Source organism: Maylandia zebra, linkage group LG15 (genome assembly GCF_041146795.1).
Source record: "Maylandia zebra isolate NMK-2024a linkage group LG15, Mzebra_GT3a, whole genome shotgun sequence".
Taxonomy (NCBI): Eukaryota; Metazoa; Chordata; class Actinopteri; order Cichliformes; family Cichlidae; genus Maylandia; species Maylandia zebra.
In genome coordinates this window covers 14,654,983-14,677,018 of record NC_135181.1, presented here as the reverse complement: position 1 = coordinate 14,677,018, position 22,036 = coordinate 14,654,983, and the positions used below count along the sequence as shown (strand labels likewise).

The 22,036-nt window shown below is 42.1% G+C and overlaps 2 protein-coding genes across 4 annotated transcripts; one reads left to right on the top strand and one right to left on the bottom strand.

Moving 5' to 3' along the window:
• Window positions 1–1,912: 1,912 nt before the first annotated feature.
• dtl (denticleless E3 ubiquitin protein ligase adapter) lies at window positions 1,913–8,985 on the bottom strand. Its single transcript, XM_014414551.3, has 15 exons — window positions 8,705–8,985; window positions 7,113–7,250; window positions 6,919–7,011; window positions 6,777–6,838; window positions 6,447–6,567; window positions 6,289–6,354; window positions 6,007–6,122; window positions 5,840–5,913; window positions 5,634–5,740; window positions 5,440–5,544; window positions 4,849–4,961; window positions 4,637–4,726; window positions 4,348–4,471; window positions 3,509–4,167; window positions 1,913–2,676 (listed from the first exon to the last, which is right to left on the bottom strand). The coding sequence occupies exons 1-15, from the start codon at window positions 8,754–8,756 to the stop codon at window positions 2,611–2,613; spliced, it is 1,986 nt and encodes a 661-aa protein (XP_014270037.3). The 5' UTR covers window positions 8,757–8,985; the 3' UTR covers window positions 1,913–2,610.
• A 584-nt stretch (window positions 8,986–9,569) lies between these two features.
• On the top strand, window positions 9,570–21,835 carry LOC105940710 (integrator complex subunit 7). 3 transcript variants are annotated; one of them, XM_076873974.1, is made up of 20 exons: window positions 9,572–9,773; window positions 9,922–10,051; window positions 11,366–11,512; window positions 12,039–12,176; window positions 12,282–12,328; window positions 12,609–12,808; window positions 12,898–13,020; window positions 13,108–13,225; window positions 13,312–13,446; window positions 13,542–13,639; window positions 14,181–14,420; window positions 14,630–14,767; window positions 14,860–15,066; window positions 15,305–15,499; window positions 15,860–15,963; window positions 16,086–16,154; window positions 17,075–17,207; window positions 18,053–18,151; window positions 18,670–18,855; window positions 21,457–21,835. In XM_076873974.1, the coding sequence occupies exons 1-20, from the start codon at window positions 9,680–9,682 to the stop codon at window positions 21,736–21,738; spliced, it is 2,883 nt and encodes a 960-aa protein (XP_076730089.1). In that variant the 5' UTR covers window positions 9,572–9,679; the 3' UTR covers window positions 21,739–21,835. The 3 variants fall into 3 exon arrangements, with proteins under 3 accessions (XP_076730090.1, XP_076730089.1, XP_076730091.1); XM_076873975.1 differs by lacking the exon at window positions 18,670–18,855 and having other exon boundaries at window positions 9,570–9,773; XM_076873976.1 differs by lacking the exon at window positions 9,922–10,051 and having other exon boundaries at window positions 9,699–9,773.
• The last annotated feature ends 201 nt before the right edge of the window (window positions 21,836–22,036 follow it).

Below are 22,036 nucleotides of genomic sequence, written 5' to 3'. Positions count from 1 at the left end.
GCTGGAAAACTGAATATAGAACAAGCAAAGCTTAATACTAAACAATATATATATTAGCTGTATAATACCAGTAGGCCTGCTCTAATAGTAATTTGGTATGGCTTCACGGGCCAAATGTAATTAGGCTGAGGGCCAAATTTGGCCCACGGGCCAGAGTTTGACAGCTATGCCCTAACTCAATGCCTTCCGCATTACATGCTGTATGTGTTTATAAAATACAGGTATAAAGCCTAAAATAAGGGCCTTTCCACAGGAAATTGGGTTTCTATTTTAGTACATTTACTTTGTCTGTAATAGAGACAAGAAGAAAGCTTTCTTTTTATCACTACACTTACATCAAAAGTAACACAAAAGAAATCTAGAATAATGTATTGTAAAATCCTAAATTATGAAAGAGAGTGCCATAGAGCTAAGTCCTGAAACCTTTGGCCAAATTCTAAATATGGATTGTATAAAGATGTTAATAATTAACATCTTTAATGTTAATTATTGTCATTTATCTTTATCTATTTAGATCAATCTTGTAGTAGATTTTTACCATTTTCTTTCCCTATTAATTATTTGCTATTATAATGGAAACAGAACAGTAAGTGTTAACAAGTTTTTCATTAGACAGGAGTCTATGCAGTCCCTCACTGTTTCCACGGGAATTTAGAGGGTAAGTAGTGCTACCAATCAAATGCACTTCATAAAGCGAAGCATTTAGAATTACCAACATCTTCCCAAGAGTGGACGTCCCAGCAAAGTCACCCCAAGGTCAGACTCTACAATGCTCAAGAAAACTACACATTCACCTAGAGCTACATCTCAGGTCTCAGTCAGCATGCTAAATGTTAAAGTTCATGGCAGTACAATTAGTGCTACCATACCAGGAGAAAACATTGTAGCAGAGCTTAGGGTTGCAAAATTACATCTGAACAAACTTCAAGCCTTTTGGAAAATGTCTTCTGGATGGACAAGACCAAAGTGCAGAGGTTTGTCCATAATGCACAGCATCATGTTTTGAGAAAAGCAAACACGCCATATCAGGACAAACATCTCCTACCAACTATCAATGGCCATGGCGGAGTGGGGGGTGATTTGGGCTTGTTTTGCAACCACAGGACCTGGGTACCTTGAAGTCATTGGGTCAACCACAAACTCCTTTGTAAATCAAAGTATTATAGAGTCAAGTGTGAAGCCATCTGTCTCACTGCTAACGTTTTGCCAAAATTGTGATATGTAACAGGAGCACAGCGGCAGTCAAAGTCTAGACCTCAATCCGACTGAAATGCTGTGCATAAACTTTGCCCACAAACCTCAATGAACTGAAGTGACACAGTTAAGAAGAGCGTGCAAAAATTCCTCCACAGTGATCTGAGACTGAAAGTCATACAGAAGTCAAATATTTAAGTAACTACCATCAAATACCAGTATACCATCTTTTTTCTTTAATAACTTACTGTCCATTTTCTCACCTATCATGCTTTTATGTTGGGTTTGTGTGCTCTTCAGTTCAGCTGCATTTATAATCAGAGGAAGTCACTTCATTGAAAGTCTTTACCACAGCTGCTGTAATAAGTTACCATCACACATACATGTTAAAAACAACCCTTCTGCCTCTCTGGGGCAGAGGCAGTGATTGTCAATTTTTCTGGCATTGTCTTCCAACCATTTCTATAGTTGGAATACAAAATGAAAAAAAATAAGTAAAAAAATTAAAACTGTCCAAATGGAACAAAATAGCTGTAAAACACTAATCACACGAATCTGCAGGGAGCTAAAGAAAAGTGTGAGATGATAGAGATTTAATTTTTTAGGTTTGAATGTTTTTCAGTCTTTAGATTTTCTCTTTTAATTACCTCGACTAAAACTCTCACCACTTCCCCATCAGACCCTCTCTGTCCCTCACATACACACAAATACACACACAGGCAGAAAACTGTTTAATAAAATTTGACTACAGCTAGATTTATCAATTAAATACAAATAAATCAAGCATCATTCATTGGTTCTTCTGTACATATAGACAAGTCAAAAATTTGCTCAGTAAGGAAAAATTCTATTGCAAACCACGTGTGCAACTCCGATATGAAGGAGCAAACTCGTACACGGAAAACACGTGACTTCGATGGCTGGCTTACAAATGTTATAGAGCTGATCTGTGAGCAGCTTACAGTGCGGTTCATAAAAAGGTTTAACAAAATGAACCAAATAACTAGATTTTTTTTAAATTGTTCTGTGAACAAATGCTTTTCTCTGCACTTGAGGATCAACTTTTTAAAATCTAATCAGCCTTTTAAATGTGGAGTCTTCGATTTAATGCTGAAGCATCTTTAGAAGTACTCATGTTCGCAACTTTAGTCGCCAGCCAGAAATTCTGCACAGCACCAGAAATTTCTGTAGGAGGCGTAAAAAAGAAAAAAGAAAAGAAAAGAAAAGAACATATTTAAATATAAAATTGAAAGCAGTCCCTGGATGTCAAATCCAAACCATCAAATGTTCAGTGACTGATCTCTTCTGATCTCAGTAATCAGTGATCTTAAGAGGCTTACAGTTTTTGGGTGCCACTTAAAAACCACCTTGAATAAAACCCTCTTAAAGAAAAGCACCAAGTTTGGTACAACCAGGTCAATCCAGAGGCCTTTTTGTGAAATACATGGAGATTTTCTTCATGGCTGGAGGGGTGCACACATTCTGGAAAACAGAAAACCAAAGGATCATCTTAAAAGCTAAAACAACATGCATGAATGCCACATTTAATTAAAATATAATCACCCAGACATATCAGTGCCAATGCCTACAGTATGTAAGGACTGTCAAACTCATTTTACATCGTGTGCTACATATAGCCCACTTTGATAACTAAATATTTCATCCCTGTCTTTAAGACTAAGAAAAATGACCATTGCGTTGCAGTTTTTCTATGGAATAAACATATATTAAGAAAAACAAAACAAAACAAAAAAAACAGGTATTCAATTGTTTTTCTATTACTTAACTACTTTTAGGTTGAGTAATAGTAATAGTTGATTTAGTATGAATTGCTACGGGGGAGCTCTTTATCAATAGAAAAAGCTTTAAAACCTCTAAAAATACAGATAAGAGTTTAAAATCCATGCACTCATTCGCTTTTTAAAGCCTTTCGGAGTCGCCAGACAGGACTCTGTGCTGGGACGATTTCTGTCCCCGGACCTTATTTTTGACACCCCTGCTGTATGTGCCAATATGGGTTCCTTTTCCTTAAAGAATATTTTGCTGAAAATCTCCTTGAATCATTTAAGGAATGGCATCATATCTGCTTTGACTCCACCATCTACAGCAGCTGTAGCAGGAGGTGGAAACAAGCAGCGTCTGTAGGTGGCTGATGGGCAGCTGCGGTTTAAAATCTCCACCTCATCGGCTGCCAATTGTGTTTCAGTATAACTGAACTACATATAACACCACCCTTGCATCACAGCACCAAACTTGAGGATAATTTCAGATGAGAATGTTAATCCACTCCCAAACCTGTGAGTTTTATACTTACTGGTGATGCTGGTGTCTTGCTTTCTTGTTTCTTAGCAGCACTGGGACTTCTGGGACCTTTGGGACTTCCAGGGCTTCTTTGACCTTTCCTCAGCTTCTGGCTCATCACTGACAGCCAGTTCACTCCTCTGGGAGAGCAGTTCTCCTTGTCGGTCTGTCTGGATGAAGCCGCATTGTTGTCCTCTGTGTGGCAGCCTGTTTGTGCTGGGCTCTCCTGAGCTGGGCAGCAAACACCAGAGAGGGTCCGGCTCCTCTTGGCTGCAGGAGAGAGTTCAGTAACGCAGTCGCACTGCTCAGTGCCCTCACAGTTCGAAGACGAGCCGTCACCGGTTTCCAGCCTGCGTTTGGCCCGTCGTTCTGTGGGGGGGGTGCTGCTTACAGAGCTCTGGGGAGACTGGCTCAGCACCCGATGGGCCGGAGAGCCAGCCTGTTCGGAAGTTCTGCTGCTTGGGGACAACCACTGTTTGATAGTGGGCGGAGTTCTGTGGCGAACAGCTGCAGTTTTAGAGTCCTGTGAGCGGTTGGGTGTAGTGGTGCTGGAAGAAAGGGGCAGGGCGGCTCCACTGGGAGCACAGGCTGCAGGCTGAGGTGAGGCTATGCCACCAAGGCTCACTCTCCTCTGGGGCTTGGCAGGGGTTGTCTCAGCTGGAATGGAAGGCCCTTAACAGCAGAATAAAGTAGTGTGAGTCCAGATGTGATCATGTTTTGTATTTAACTGCAGGACAGCAGTGATTTATGATGAAGCACAAATTCACATGCACATACTGTAAGTGAAACCTCTACGCTTTTATGACTATATGCTAGTTATTCACAAGAATACATTGTAGGTGAAGCACTTACTTGGGAGAATCTTAGGACGTGCATGGCCTACTAGGTTAGCCTCTCCTAATGAGGACTGTACTTCATCATTTTCTCGGTGAAGTCGCCAGATGCGCACGGTGTGGTCATCGGAACAGGAAGCAATCTGCCAACAGAGCAGAGGGCTTTATACAGAAGCTCATTAAATCGAATAAAGTTAGAGCGCCCCGCATCTTCCAGCAAAGTGCAGCTGGTTCAGGTGCTTCTCGGCTCATTAAAACTCCTCCAATTCACAGCAGTGTTCATACTTGTATAACCACTCAAGTCTTACCTTAGTGAAATCTGTCGGACACCATGCAACAGACGTCACTTCCTCACTATGACCTTGAAGCGTCATGGGAGGAAGTTCAGGATTGGAGATCTGAAATGTAACAAAAAAATGTTCAAAAACCTTAAATTCGCAGTTCCTCAACACCAGAAAACCCCCAGAGTGAAAATAAAGCAATTTTTATTACGTCAGGTAAAATATAACCGAGAACGCACCTTCCAAATGTACGTGTGGTTGTCACTCGAGCCGCTGGCCAAAAACTGGTCATCTGGGCTAACGCTGGACTTTACATAAAACGAGGAGTTCTGGTGACCGCTGAAAACTGCCACTGTGGATGAAACATAATTCTTAAAAATGACAAAATATTCACAAAGATCAGAGAACAAACAAGTCTAAGGACAATCAAATAAAAGGATAAAATGTACAGTACTGTGTATATAACAATAAAAAGAGAAATGCTGAACTTTCCTCTAGTTTCTGTACATTTAGTAACACTTTCCTCTTTCGTTTCCATTAAAAAACTGTCATGATGCATTTTGAAATGGTTTCCTGTATTGCAACCTGTCAAACAGCACCTAACCCACTGCTATTCAGAACTTCAGATCAGACTTTAACACGTAACAGTAGAAAACAAAGCATCTATGGCTTTTTATTTGCATCAAGAGGCTTCTGCTGCTGGATGCTTTGCTCCCATAACAAAGCGCATTAGCGCCATCTAGTGATGAATGGGTGACTGGAAAAAAAAGACCTATTCTACTCTAGTGCACATACAGGCACTGTTGAGCCAGAGCGAGGAGCTTCTTTACCTGGTGTCGTTTTTATTCCGCAGACACTGAACATATAGATGCTGTCGTCTGTGCAGTTACACATCACGTTGGCTCTCGCGGAGTCCAGAGCGAGTCCGGAATATCCTGCAGCACGTCAAAAAGACAGCTGGGTTATTTGTGTGTTATTTGCACATTTCAGGTAAAGGTGATGCTTGGCATGTTAGGGAACTAACCCAGTCGCGTCCGAGTGCAAGAACCTGGATACGGAAATGTCTGCAGGGGTACAGGATCATGACGGTGTGCAGTGTAGTTCTTCCTCAAATCCCACATCTTGATTACTCTGATAAAGGGAATTGAAGGAGACAGAAAATGATCGAGAATGTCTGGTAACGGCTCTTATAAATGTGAAAAAGGTGACAAGAAGCCTTTCTTTTCTTACCCGTCAACAGCTCCCGAAGAGATGAGGGTGTGCTGATCCCTGAACAAAACCACTGTAACGCTCTGCTGGGAGTCCTGCAAATAAGATGGAGTAGCTAAAGATTAGATTTCCATTTGCAGCATCGCTCTTTTCATTCCATTAAACGGCTGATTGTCGAGAAAACTCACCACGCTCGGAGCCATGCCGCGCATGCCGCCCCGTCTCTTCTTCGTTTTAGAGGGAGGGTTGGTCTCTGCTTTGTTGTGAGCTCCGCTGATCTGGTTCACCTGTCTGTAGAAACCATCTGAGGGAAAGACATAAGTTTGATTATTGTCGTGGCATTTTTCATAAATTCAACTAAAGAAACAGGAAAAAATAAGTGTTTTTGCAACAGGCTGCTAGTAACAAAGTGGCTAAAGATATGATTTAAAATTTATTGCTAAATTGTCTATTACTGTTCCGATCAATACCTTTTTTGCTGCACCTCATGTCCCAGATCATAATATTTCCATCTCTGGCTCCAGTAGAAAACACAGCTGCGTGACAAAAGAAAATGTATTAATCACATGATACAACAATATATCATCAATGCACAGCCAACACAGTGTTAGCTCAGTAAAAGGTATACCTTTCTCCTCTGGTGCGAATGCAACAGACTTAAGACTGCAGAGGTGGCCCTTGAAGCTGCCTAACAACTCTCCAGACTTCACATCCCAGAGCCTGGCCATCTGGTCACCCGCAGCAGTTACCTGAAGAGATCACAGATGACCAAAGAATAATAAGAAAAGGCTTCAGAGTTTTTAATGGGTTCCAACAAAATAAAGAACAACAAAAAAACCCAAAAATTAGTAATCCCAGGTAAGGCAGATGCAATTACATGAGTCATGCATTTGAGGGTGACACAAAAAAATCTGACTTTCTGCAATTCTCTGACTAAACAGAATGAATTTGCACTTACTAACTGAGGCTCCCCTGGCATCCAGGCGATATCAAAGACAGCATTCTCATGAGCCAGCCATGCTGCAAGGTTAACACACTTTTAGCCACCAACATTTCAAAATACGTGGCATGACAATTATGAACACAAGTCACAAGAATACCTTTAAGAAGTGGATATTCACGGCTCTCTGTGTTGTAGAGCCTAACAATGCCTTCTTCATTAGCTGCTGCGAGGATGTTCTGCAGGTCCCTGGCTGAAAACAAACAGGAGAAAAGAGACACTGCAGTTAGACAGATTAATGACAACAGGGCCTTGCTCTCTCTGCACTTACAACGATAAGCACAAATGAATTACCAGAGGAGAAAGCTAATCCAAACGGTGGCACAGAGTCGCCAAGGTTCCCATAGGAGATATGTTCATCATGTCGGACGCATCGGTAGCCTTCAAGCAGGGAACTCAGAGGGTACCTGGACCGGGGATCTGCAGGGAGAGCTGAAGAGAATGATGCATGGTCAGAGGAAGGACATCAATGAGACACGGCAGTAAAACTAACAGAAAAAGCATTGCAGATTTAAGAGGACAATCATCAGACCACTTTGAGCTGATATGAAGGCAACTGTAACTCAAATAATCACTTGTTACAATTAAGATATGCAGAAGAGCATCTCTGAGATGCAACACATTGAACCTTGGAGTCATTGCAGCAGAAGACCACACCAGCTGCCGCTCCTGTAGGTCAAGAACAGGATCCTGGGGCTGCTATTCACACGGGATCATTTGTACTTGTGAACCGATCACGTCACGAAAGTCCAAACTAACGGTCCAGAGATTTGATTCATTGTCATTTTTAAAGCCTTCTTAGTAACAAACAAATCACCCCTGGCCTGCTATACTATACCAAAATAAGTAATAGACACCATGAAAAATAAAATAAATGAATAAACAAATAGAAGATTTGCTGGGTTTCATTATAAATGAATCAATGGGCAATTCCTATTTTATTTAACAGGAAAAAAAATAATATGTATTCTTTGAATTACCAGAAGATTTTGAGTTTTTTTTTTCTTTTGGGACCATTTACTATAATAACCTGTATGGGTAATGAATTTAGACTGGTAACAGTGAGGCTCTTATTTTATAAATAACTCTTTAATATTTTCACAATATACTCAAACATCTTCCCACTTTCCATTAGTCTGGTAGTCTGTAGTAGCCTGGCCTACTTCAGATTGTTCTATACGTTACCCTTTACTACGTGACACCCTTCTCTAATGGCTGTAATGGCTGCTTTCAGCAGGATAACACCGTGTCACAGAGCTCACTTCCTCTCAGATTGGTTTCTTTAACATGACGATGAGCACACTTTACTCAAATGGCCTCCACAGACGCCAGATCTCAAGCCATTGGGATGTGGTAAAACAGGACATTGCATCGTTGATGTACAGTCGACAAATATGCAGAAACTGTGTGATGCCATCGCGTCAATATGAATCAAAATATCTGAGGGACGCTTTAACCAACTTGTTGAATCTACGCCTGGAAGACAAAAGAGGGTCCAACTCGCCAGGTGTACCTATTAAAGTGACCTACGAGCATAGATCCGCACGCTTGTCTTCTCACTTGCTCTTGAGTTGTATAAACCAAAGCCAATCAAAATATGAGAAACTGTCCTAATATGTACTACGGTTATAAGGCATGACATATTGTTGGTGTGCCACCAGTTGGAGTCTGAACAGCCCGACAAAGACATTCACGAAGAAAGTAGAATTAAACGTTAAAGTCCACACTGAAGGCAAAAGAAAAGCAAGTGCAAATGATACTCTAGGAGCCCTCTTGGCAGCATGACTCCTCGAAACATAAAGCAGAGATGTTAGACTGCATTATCTTCCATGTTAGACTAGCTAAAGCCCAGCCATGGCCGTGCAAATAACCCATCCCTGTCTCACCATTCTGCCTCCGTCTGCCCACTCCTCTGTCCACCACTGAGCGGAAAAGCATCCCTGCACTGCAGCACAACTCGATCCAAAGGCTTTTGTATAAAAACGTAACGTTTTCCTCGATGTCAAGCTTCTGCCGGTCCGCTTTCTGTGCCGAAGCTGGGGTACTATTTCCCGCGAAGAGATCGTCCGAGCAGAAGGACTGAATTCCCCGCTAAACTTGCGTTACGCGCAACCATTGGTGGAAACGACGACTTCCTGGGCAGGAGCGCTTCTGCTTCCGCTTTCTTTGTAAACTTTCCCACCATAACTGGAGAAGGAGACGCCCCTTCAGCATAAATAAATATTTTTTAAACGATTAAACTAATAACTAGTCCCTCTTTGCATAGCACGTTTATCCTGTTAGACAGTTGTTAGTTTAGTAAATACACTTTGGTGTATACAACCACTGCCAAACTGCATGTAGATGGTTCATTTAGTGGTGCAAGTATAATTGGAAGTTGTGTGACAACACACAATTTCAGGTTGTGCGCAGTGTTGAACTAGAAATTGAATATCTGTGACTGCAACAAAAGTTATGAAAATCACACGTAAAATGTTTTTTTCAACAGAAGCACTAAAGTAACAAAGGTTTAAAAGTCACCATGACTTTGATGTCTCCAATGTAATTGTTGTTATTTAGAGTATTATGGTGTTACCGATTCATCCATAATCTATCATTTGACGCTAAGGAGATACTAGAATAATATACTAATACATATTTCACTTAGATATTTAACTTAAATATATATTTTTAAATACAACAGTCCCTAAAACAGCTTGTTAGCTTGCGACCATGACAACTGGCGTTTTATTATGAAAGTCAATCTCCAGACCGGATGTTCTGTCTCTGTATCCTCAGTGTTTTCCTGAATGCCGCCTGAACAGTGAAATGCTAACATCTCATGGGTGTATCTTCTTTTAAGGAGTAAAAACTGCACAGTAATGTCGCTCTCCACCGCACGCTCATTCCTGTCAGAGGCTTGTTATGGCGAACAGGAGCTCGACGCTAACTCCGCTCTCATGGAGCTGGACAAAGGTGTGTTAGCTCGCTGGCTAAAGACTTAGCAAATGGTTCATTGATTGTGTTCTGATCCGGTGTGTCGTTTTTCGTCATGTGTTAAGTGTTAGGGACTATATGGAAACTTCCTGCTTTGTTGTGACTGGAGAAATTCCTTTATTTTCAGGGTTGCGGTCGGGGAAGCTCGGTGAGCAGTGTGAGGCTGTGGTTTTGTTCCCCAAACTCTTCCAGAAGTACCCCTTTCCCATCCTCATCAACTCTGCATTTTTAAAACTAGCAGACATCTTCAGGCTCGGGTATGATTGCTTTATAGTGGTGTGCGGATCGATACTGAAATATCGATTCTTCCGATACCAGCAATTTATGTTCTAGAATCGATTCTCATATTATAATATCGATATTTTAGAACTCTGGGGTAAATTTGTAGATTTCCATTAAAATGAACGCAGTGGAAAGAAACTATACAATTCGGATCGTCTAATTTGGAAGGAACTACTTCCTCTTACGCCTTTCATAGTCATATGCGGAATACGGCTGTATAAATGTGTCGCAGCCCCTGGCGTGCACACTCACAACAATGGCTGCGCGCAAACAGAGTCCTGTGTGGACACGTTGTTGTGGCAACACCACTGACCTCGTCAAACACCTCTGAGTAAATCACATCACAGAATATGATAAGCTTATGTTGAGGCGAACTGAAGAGGAGGACAGGGACAGGTGCTGCTAGGGCGAGACAGACGTCTCTCTTGGTATCGGATCGGAAAGGAAATCAGTGGTATCGCACATCACTATTGCTTTAGATGATCATTTATTTATGTATTTATTTGTTAAAGGCTACTTTACTGACAGTTGTTTCCCACTTTCTTTATAGCTGAATCTAATATAGGCATCCGAATGCATTTCAGAGTGTAGAGAAAATTTTAATAACATCTCCTAGTAATTCAGCGTACAATTTAACCACAAGCCTAAGCCGTCATGCAGTTCACATAATCACTCTCAAGCTAATGCAAAAATAAAATAAACTCTGAAACACCAAAAAATAACAGATAATAGATTTTATTCTTATATTTAATGTCTAATTGCGTGTCTTTGATGTCTTTAATGAACTTGATGTTTATCAATCTTTAAGTACAAGATACTTTAAACTAAGCATACCCAGTAAACTGATCATTGAGGGCAGGCGTGTTAATGTGTAATTGTGTTGTATGAAAAGTATGAATAGATGTAAGTACAGAGGAAAAAATGTTGGTGTGAGGAAGGTTTTAAAAATAAACAAGCTATAATTATTCTTCATGAAAAAAATGAAATAAAAAAAGTTGTATGAAAAGAGAGAGAGAAGGTTCCAAATAAGAGGATTTGGGGGGGGGGGGGAAGTGAATTTATTTCACTTTAAGAAAGAATAAGAAACAAACTATTCTTACTTAAGTGGATTTTTCAAACTTTAATTTTATTCAAAAGTGCCTAAATAAATAAAGGTGTGCATCTTATGCACTTTTTAATAGAATGTTGTTGAAGTTGGTGAGATCTATTTAGAAGATGCGAGAAGTTAAAGATGAGCTTTACTGTGCCACAAACATCTTTATTAATAGAAGCTTATTTCTCTTTTCCAGTAACAACTTTCTACGTCTCTGTGTACTCAAAGTGACTCAACAGAGTGAGAAACATTTGGAGAAGATTCTCAATGTGGATGAGTTTGTGAAACGGGTGTTTTCAGTCATCCACAGTAATGACCCTGTGGCCAGAGCCATCACTCTGAGGTAATAATGTGAAATCATGAATAGACACGAGTGGCGCATCTGACCCTAGCACACTCTTCTGTCAACCCTCTGCATGTCCTCCTTCACTACATCTACAAACCTCCTTTGTGGCCTTCTTGCCTGGCTTTGGCATCCTTTGCAGTGTATCCAGTGTCCTTCCTCTGCACATGTCCAAAACATCTCAGCCTTGCCTCTCTAACTTTTACTCCAATATGCTCAACCTGAGGTGTCCCTCCTTTCTTATCCTGTGCATTCTCTGTGAGAATTGTAACATCTTCATCAAATTACCCCAATACACTTGGGTTTTAAGGGGTATTTATTATTTTCTTCTTTTTTTTGGGTTGTATGGAAGCCCCAAACGCAATTTCATTGTTCTTGACAATGACAATAAATACTAAATACTAATACTACTAGTCTCCATCCACTCCACCCTGCCTGCACTTTCTTCTTCACCTTTGTTGTGCACAGTCTTTTTCAGTCATCTCAGATTTTTCAAAAGAAAATTCCTGCTGTCTTATGTGTTCAGGATGCTTGGTAGTTTGGCCTCCATCATCCCAGAGAGGAAGAATGCCCACCACAGTATTCGCCAAAGCCTGGACTCTCACGACAATGTGGAAGTCGAGGCAGCCATCTTTGCTGCCGCAAGCTTCTCTGCACAGTCAAAGTAAGGAAACGATGACTAAAAGTGAACTCTGATGTATGGGATGATGTTTTAGATGATCTAATTGTGGTGTGGCTTTTTAATTAATTAATTCTTTTTCATTTTCAGAGACTTTGCAGCTGGTATTTGCAACAAAGTTAGTGAGATGATTCAAGGTAAGATGTTTATTCTGTATTTAAAATGTCTCAGATCACGTGAAGATAAACGAGAGCTGTCGTGGTTCAAAGCTTCATTATTACTGATGTCTTTTGTTTTTAGTTTTCTCACTAAACTGAGTGCAGCTATTCTTTTTTTTTTTTTTTTCATGCTGAAATCACAGAGAAAAAGAAACACAAAAGACTGCAAATACACATTTTGCTGAACCCAAATATAACCCAGCAGATAACATCTGCATCTTTTACATAACGTTTGCATTGATCTTTTCTTCCGCCTCAGGTTTAGACACTCCTGTGGAACTGAAACTGAAGTTGATCCCCATGCTGCAGCACATGCATCATGACGCCAGCCTGGCATCCAGCAGCAGAGAGCTTTTACAGCATCTGGTGAACTCTTATCCTTCCACCCCCATGGTCATCGTCTCCCTGCATACTTTCACCCAGCTGGCCGCCTCTTCCCTCATAGATATCCCCAAGCAGGTAGACCCAATTTGCTCGCACACACCAATGCCTCCTTTCTTTCGGTTTGTTGTGGTGAACCTCTGATTTGGTTCCTAATCTGTTTGCAGCTGCAGCTCCTCCTTCAGTACCTAAAAGATGATCCGAGAAAAGCTGTGAAGAGACTTGCAGTTAACGATTTAAAGCTCCTGGCTAAAAAGGCTCCTCACCTGTGGATAAGAGAAAACACTCAGGTAGAGCCCCAGATGGCAACAGTTGCACTGTAGGGTTGTTGTGATGTTTAAAATCTGTCTGCAATCTAACAGCTTTTACCTTTGCAGGTGCTGTGCGAATGTGCTTTGACTATCCCCTACAACAGTTTGAAGCTGGGGATGTTGGCCGTTCTCGCCACCCTCTCTGGAACTATTGCAATCAAACAGTATTTTAGTAATGTGGGAGGTAATGTTTACGCTTAAATCGCTGCATTTAGGAAACAAAGAATGCCACTCTGAACTGATCTGCATTCTCTAAAACTTTCTTCTCAGGTGGCTCTTTGGTTCCACCCCGGCTCACTGACCTGGTTAAGTTGGCACAGGAATGCTGTTACCACAGCAACCTGGCAGTAGCAGCTCACGGGGTCATAGTGCTCACCAACATTGCCATTTCCTGTCCAGAGAAAGGTTAGTTAGACTGGGCAATAACCTATTTGGGGGATGCTTTTAATTCTTAATCAGTGTGGTAATATTTGTTGTTGTGTGCATCTCCCCCTCCTCAGATATAGTACAGCTGGAGCAGGACACAGTTTTGGGAGTGGAGTCCCTTCTGATGCTGTGCAGTCAGGACAACAGCCCCAGTGCACAAGCCACACTGAAAGTAAGACATTAGACCCCTGAGGAGGCAGAGTTTACATTATAAAACATCTGAAAAAGTACCACAATGTATTTTAATTTAAATTTGGAAAACTGGTTTGGTTTGGCTGGACTTTTAAGAGTTACAGGTTCATTGTTACTCCTGCCCTGCTCACTGGACCAATTGAAGTTTCTCATGCGTACATGGTTCAGGGATTTGTCTGACAGAAATGTGTAACGGCAGCTGGTTGACGGTGGTTCCTGGAGGTTTCTGGTTCTCACTGGATGAAATTAGTTGCGAAGGATCTGCCACAACAAAAATCTCCCAGTGATTGCCTGGGTTGAGCGCACGTTGCCTGTAGTTCTTCATGTTTGCCTGAAAAATACTCGTTAACTATTAGAACTATTTTTCTTTAATACCAGCTGCACAAACTTTGCAAATGAGGTGAGAATTATTTTGGGAGCGTTTCTCCATGCCTCTCCTTACATTCAACTCATCAGCCAACCCTTACCTACATTTTGCTGTAGTAACACCCATCTCTGCATTTTCTTGTTTTCAACTTTAGACAGCTCTCACCTCATTGGTTAAGCTGCTGAAAAGTCGACCCCATCTCAGCCAGTCTGCAGTGGAATTCCTGCTCGGCCAGCTCCACTTGTCCTGCGACTCCTCTCGTGTTCTCATGTGTCACGCTCTGGCGGCCATCGCCACCCACCTGCCTGTGCTGGGGGACGGTATGCTGGGGGATCTGGTTGATCTCTACCGGGTGGCCAGTCACTCGTCCACCGATAAGCAGCAGGAGCTTCTGGTGAGAGATGTGCAAGGGTTCACGCATCAGCTGATGTATAGAGACTAAATGATACATGATGCAGTTTTATTTAGCCTTCATGTTTTAATAGAAGGTAGAGGAACCTCACAGGAGCATCCTGTTAATATTTACCTCCTTGTTTTACTGCCTTTACATATCGCCGATTTCTAGAGTTTCACACTCATCGCCCCCTACTGTCACTGCTGCAGGTTTCCTTGGCAACAGTGATTTTTGTTGCAAGCCAGTCGTCTCTGTCAGCCGAAGTGAAGACTGTCATCAAACAGCAGCTGGAGAATGTTGCTAACGGCTGGACGGTGTATCGCATTGCACGGCAAGCCTCGCGTATGGTGAGATCTTTGGATCAAAACGGTGTTGCAAACAGCCACGAAGTGCCTCGGGTCTCCGGCAAGATGATTATTTTCTTATCGTTCACCTGCAGGGATGCCACGAGTTCTCCAGCGAGCTGTACCAGTGTGTGCGGACTCGTGTGGCCTCGGAGCACTTCTACTTCTGGCTGAGCAGCCTGAAGGAGTTCTCCCAGGCTGAGCAGTGCCTGAGTCACGTGGAAGACGGGGACTACAGCGGAGCCATGAGCGCCATCGCAGAGGCCTTGCGCTCCTACCAAAAGGGCATCGCCTCCCTCACAGTCAGTTAACTGCCAGGCATCTGCTTGTCAAAAAGCATTAATACTGTTTATCTATCACCAGTGACAGGATGCTGAGAGCTGCTGATAGCCAGTGTGGAGAGGGGTGCCATTAGAGCTGATTTCAAAGCAACTCTAACTGCTAATGACGTGACTCACCTAGAATCTCGTTAGATCAACTCAAGCCGCGCCACTATTTAACTGCTGTGTCCTTATTTATCTGATTAATCCCTCCCTGCAGGCTGCCAGCACTCCTCTGAGCCCGCTCACATTCCAGTGCGAGTTCATTAAGCTCCGGATCGACACCCTGCAAGCTTTGTCGCAGCTCATTTGTACCTGCAACAGTCTGAAAACCAGCCCTCCTCCCGCCATCGCAACCACCATCGCCCTCACTTCAGGAAATGAGCTGCAACGCTGTGGCCGCATCTCAATGCAGGTGACATGCTGAACTTTGGCCTGAGAGGAGTGGACTCCCTTTTATTTATTTACTTATTTTGAATTTGTGGTTACAGCATGTCAAAGGTCACTATTTAGGCTTTCTGTTAATGCACCAGCAAACTGGAGCAGATTGTTCATCATGCTGAAGAGGTATTTGCTTTTAATTAGGAGGTAAATTTGATTTAAGGTCAGTGTTCAATATAGTTTTCCCTTTTGGGCCTCCGGGTCAGTAGCTCAGTTTTACTTGGATCTTTTCACTGGACGACAAAAAGCCAGTATAATTATTTTATTTGCCTAGCTTTATCTAGAGGAATAAAAGCATAGTTGTGAAGCTGCGATGCGTTTCTCTTCTCTCCAGATGAAGGTGTGCATGGATGAGTTCAGAAGTCTTGCTGCTCGCTATGCTGACTTACACCAGTCGTCGTTTGATGCAGATTATGCAACCCTTCGCAATGTGGAGTTGTATCCTTAAACGCACATCATCATACTTTTATACTTTCCTTCTTCTCTCTCTCTTTTTTTTTTCTTTTTTAAATATCATCTCATAACTTATGTCCTTAAGTTTTCTTTAACTGTTTGCCCAGACAACAGCAGAGCTGCTTGCTCGTCTCCCACGTGATTGAAGCTTTGATACTGGACCCACAGGCTGCCAGGTGAGGGCTGCTCTGAGTGTCAACAAATAATTTGATTTGAATGGATCTAGTTTAGATTGTGTTGAGTTTTTCTGTACCGGAGTTACTATAGTTTTGTGTTTTCTTTACTTTTAGTTTCCAGATTTCTTGTTTGAGTTTAGTTTTGTTTCAGCCGTAAAAGGCATTATTGTCACCCTGCTGGCCAGCCGGGCAATGTGGATATCCAAGTTTGTGAATGCGATAACTGCAGAACGAGGCAACATAGGAGTCTCAAATTGATACCATAGGCATATCTAGAAAAATCTCGGACAAGTTTGAATCTCAGCGATCAGGTTTTCTGAAAATCTTGTAAATACAGTCATTCGAGAAGGAAGTTGCCTCAGATTTTCAAAACGATACCACAGGTGTATCTTCTAGAATAGTCCAGATCTTCTGTTGTTTGAATATGTTTAGTTTCAGTCCAGTTTTTGACTTTCAGTGGTAGTTTTAGTGTTTTTAGCTATTGTTGCATGGAGGACGTGTGTCAAAGACTAGGTTTATGAAAATCTGCACATATATTACAATGAAAACACCACCACATTAAAGCAGTAGACTCACAGACTGGTAGACCTTCAGAATATCAGATAACATGTCCATCAGTGCCTCATCAGGCAATTTGTCATCGAATTTTTTTTACCAAACTAACAAATGTAAAACTAAGGATTTTTCCTCTATATTTTGGTTTTATTTTATTAGCTTTCAGCATCACATGTAGAGGTAGCCCTTTATAAGCTGCCCACAGATGTATGACAGTGTAATAAAAGTAAATGCACCTTATTTTATTTGACAAAAGCTCCTCCACTGGACCGTGTACTCGACTGATCTGCAGAGAAACGCTTTGCAGCAACAGGTCCCTTCTGTGAATTCCCCCGACATGTCTTCCATCTGTTTCTGTAATGTAGTTTTCAGGAGTACGGCACTGTGGGGTCTGTCCAGACGGAGAGCGAATATGAGCGACGGATGATGTCGGTCTTTAACCACGTGCTGGAGGAAGCGGAGAGCCTCACCAAGAAACACCCTCCTGTCTCACATCTGGTAAGATTAACACTCGGTACTTCATCATCGATGGTCTGGTACTAATGCCACAGACAAAGGAGTTAAAAATCCCAAATTGTGTGGATGAAATTATGTTTCTTTAGTCAGTCCGTGACTGTTATTTGTTAATGTTTTTTAACAAAATCTAAAGAAACGTCTTGTTTGCAGTTTTGTAATATTTCACACAGTTTGTGCAGAAACTCGTGCATGGCTTCATTCCAGGTACTTCCTCCCACAGACAAACACATGCTTGATAGGTTAACTGGTGATTCTAAATTAGCCGTAGGTGTGAATGGTTGTCCATCTCTCAGTGTTAGCCCTGTGAAAGACTGGAGAGTGTCACAGGGCGGTCTCCATAACTCCAAGTTGGATCAGTGGGAGGTGATGGATGGATGAATATGTAGAAACACTGAAAACATTACAATAATTAGAAATATAACCCCAAATATTAGAAGGGTTCTCAGGGGCTGACAACAAATGGTCTGCATATACTGTAGCTCTGACAAAGAGTCTGTGTTACCTTATTTAACCCTAGGACTTTAGTGTTCTTTTTGAACATCTCATAAACAAACACAGACAAACAACCAAAATCTATAATGTTAAAAGCAAAAAAAGCAAATTTTGCGGGGCTGCAAACTACCTCACATAACTTTCCGTGAACCTGTCGCACCGACAGATGAAGTCCGGTTAAAAAAATAAAATAAAAAATTGGAGAACTTTCATATTACAGTAGAGCGAGGGTCATAAAGGACCCCACTCAGTTGCTTTAAGGTTGGGGGAAAAAAATGGAAATGACAAAAATGAAGTGGGAGCAAATGATGAAAATGTGTTGCTTGTTTTTTCAGCACACCAGCTGTCTCTGTGATGCTGTCATAGCTTTGCTGAAGGTGCCGCTGTCTTTCCAGAGATATTTCTTCCAAAAGCTGCAGTCCACCAGCATCAAGGTAACTGTTTTTAGTTGGTTTAAAGAGAAAAGCACAATAATGATATGCATATTCTAAGGCACAGTCACCACAGGCTGTCTTCCCCCAAGCTAGCTGCTTATTGGACTTGGATAATAAGATTGATATCGCTTAGGAGTAGATATGTAGCTAATACAGGGAGACGGCAGGCTCAGCTCAGGACAAAGACTGGAGACGAGGTAAAATCTGCCTGCCAGCACTTCTAAAGCGCACTAATTCACATATTATGTAAAATCACCTCTCTGTGTTTTTATGGGGATTATGTGCTGGACTGTTTCTTGGCTGGGCTTCTTGGAAAGCAGTGCGTCGAGCCAAGAAATAGTCCAGGAAATAGCCCGCTGTAAGAGGAACGCATGAGACGTTTCCACAGTGTCACTTTAGTATTTTAACGTGTACATCTCTCTTGGCTGTTTTGGTCGATAAGGTGGGTGTTCATCAGAGGAAGGAAGACATTCTTCCTTTGGTACTCTGAAGGTTTATGTGTGTTGTGTTTTTTCCAGCTCGCCCTTTCACCATCCCCGCGAACACCGAGCGAGCCAATCCCAGTGCAGAACACTCAGCAGCTGACCTTGAAGGTGGAGGGTGTGGTGCAGCACGGCTCAACTCCGGGACTCTTCAGAAAGATCCAGTCAGTCTGTCTTAATGTTACCTCAGTTCTTCAGAGCAAGACGGGACCTGACTACAAGGTGTGTGGCCTCAGTCAAAGTTTTTTTATGTACTTAGTTTGTATTGACACTTAAACAACTTAGACGTCACAAATCTTATTTTCATTGCCACTTTTACAATTGTTGCGACAGAGTACAATGCTAAACACAGATTTGTAAACTCTCTCTTTGTTGTTTAAATATCATAAAAATAGGTCTCCATGTCCTCATAAAGAGCATGTTATTGGTTCTAAAAGACGAATTTCCCAAACACTATCCAGCCACATATATGTTGCAGGATATAGTTTCCACTATTGTCAATAGTAATAATTACAGATGACTGCAAATGAGTCCCAGTTTAACACAGTCAAGTGGATTTTTGATTTTGTATTTTTAAGTTACACCAGAAACTGAGATTCATCAGAGCAGGCAACTTTTCCCAGGCTTCTAGAGATTGATTTTGATGAGCCCGTGTGATTTGTACAGTGGGGCAAAAAAAGTATTTAGTCAGCCACCGATTGTGCAAGTTCCCCCACTTAAAATGATGACAGAGGTCAGTAATTTGCACCAGAGGTACACTTCAACTGTGAGAGACAGAACGTGAAAAAAAAAATCCATGAATCCACATGGTAGGATTTGTAAAGAATTTATTCGTAAATCAGGGTGGAAAATAAGTATTTGGTCAATAACAAAAATACAACTCAATACTTTGTAACATAACCTTTGTTGGCAATAACAGAGGTCAAACGTTTACTATAGGTCTTTACCAGGTTTGCACACACAGTAGCTGGTATTTTGGCCCATTCCTCCATGCAGATCTTCTCGAGAGCAGTGATGTTTTGGGGCTGTCGCCGAGCAACACGGACTTTCAACTCCCGCCACAGATTTTCTATGGGGTTGAGGTCTGGAGACTGGCTAGGCCACTCCAGGACTTTCAAATGCTTCTTACGGAGCCACTCCTTTGTTGCCCGGGCGGTGTGTTTTGGATCATTGTCATGTTGGAAGACCCAGCCTCGTTTCATCTTCAAAGTTCTCACTGATGGAAGGAGGTTTTGGCTCAAAATCTCACGATACATGGCCCCATTCATTCTGTCCTTAACACGGATCAGTCGTCCTGTCCCCTTGGCAGAAAAACAGCCCCATAGCATGATGTTTCCACCCCCATGCTTCACAGTAGGTATGGTGTTCTTGGGATGCAACTCAGTATTCTTCTTCCTCCAAACACGACGAGTTGAGTTTATACCAAAAAGTTCTACTTTGGTTTCATCCGACCACATGACATTCTCCCAATCCTCTGCTGTATCATCCATGTGCTCTCTGGCAAACTTCAGACGGGCCTGGACATGCACTGGCTTCAGCAGCGGAACACGTCTGGCACTGCGGGATTTGATTCCCTGCCGTTGTAGTGTGTTACTGATGGTGACCTTTGTTACTTTGGTCCCAGCTCTCTGCAGGTCATTCACCAGGTCCCCCCGTGTGGTTCTGGGATCTTTGCTCACCGCTCTCATGATCATTTTGACCCCACGGGATGAGATCTTGCGTGGAGCCCCAGATCGAGGGAGATTATCAGTGGTCTTGTATGTCTTCCATTTTCTGATGATTGCTCCCACAGTTGATTTTTTCACACCAAGCTGCTTGCCTATTGTAGATTCACTCTTCCCAGTCTGGTGCAGGTCTACAATACTTTTCCTGGTGTCCTTCGAAAGCTCTTTGGTCTTGGCCATGGCGGAGTTTGGAGTCTGACTGTTTGAGGCTGTGGACAGGTGTCTTTTATACAGATGATGAGTTCAAACAGGTGCCATTCATACAGGTAACGAGTGGGGGACAGAAAAGCTTCTTACAGAAGACGTTACAGGTCTGTGAGAGCCAGAGATTTTCCTTGTTTGAGGTGACCAAATACTTATTTTCCACCCTGATTTACGAATAAATTGTTTACAAATCCTACCATGTGGATTCATGGATTTTTTTTTCACATTCTGTCTCTCACAGTTGAAGTGTACCTCTGGTGCAAATTACTGACCTCTGTCATCATTTTAAGTGGGGGAACTTGCACAATCGGTGGCTGACTAAATACTTTTTTGCCCCACTGTAGCTACAGCTTCCTGTTTCTTGTTCTGCAGCTGCAGCCCATTTGCTTCACTGTTGTGCAGTCAGAGATGCTCTTCTGCATGCAAGTCCGACCCCTGACACCTTGCTGCGTATATCCCTGCTCTCTCCTCGCCTCTTTCCTGTCTACTCTGCACTACCCGACTTTCAAATAAAGGCGAAAAGCCCAAAAATACACCTTAACTTTTGATGCTCTGATGCTCAGTTCGAACTCAGAGGTTGTCTTGATGACGTCTGCATGCCTAAATGCATCGAGATGATGCTATCTGGTTGGCTGATTGGATGTTTTCATTACTGAGCAGCAGAACGTGTATCTAACAAAGCAGCTTAATAGACATTAGCGTTGCTGTGAGTAATGAGCTTGTGATTTCTCTGAGGTGCTGTCTAGTTCACTATGTTTAAGAAAGGTCAGAGATCTTCTCAGCTGATCTCTAAAACTGGACAACTCACTACAACATAGTTTAGATGGATTAAATGACACAGATTAGACCAGTTTGACCAGTATAAACGTTTTAAACAGTTTTTTTCCCATTTCAGATTCCACTAGATACTAAAACAAATGAGATCAAGCAGCGTGTGGAGCCCCACAACGACTACTTCAGCACCCAGTTCCTGCTGAATTTCTCCATCCTGGGCACCCACACCGTCACCGTGGAGGCCTCTGTGGTGGATGAGAGCGGCATAGAGTGGAAGACGGGGCCCAAGACGACGGTGTCAGTAAAGTCTCTGGAGGACCCGTACTCCCAGCAACTCCGTCACCAGCTGCAGCAGGGCGGAGCTCAGCCCGCGCCACAGAGGAGCACATACACTCGCTTCTAGTAGCGCTTACAGTTTGACCTTCTGCACTTGACCTTGTAGAAATTAAATATGTACATATTTTTTAATGATTAAAATACCAAATTGATTTAAATAATAACTTAGTGTGTTTTTTGTTTTGTTTTTTTTGAACACTTTATTTTTTTTAACTCATCTATTTTATCTATGCTCATCTATGCTCATCTTTATATCTTTTACTGTCTGGATAACATCAAAATGCCTGATTTAATGCAGCTTTTTAATTTTTCACATATTCTCAAATAGGATTTCTTGCGTGCAGTAGCCTCTCTGGGATAGTTTA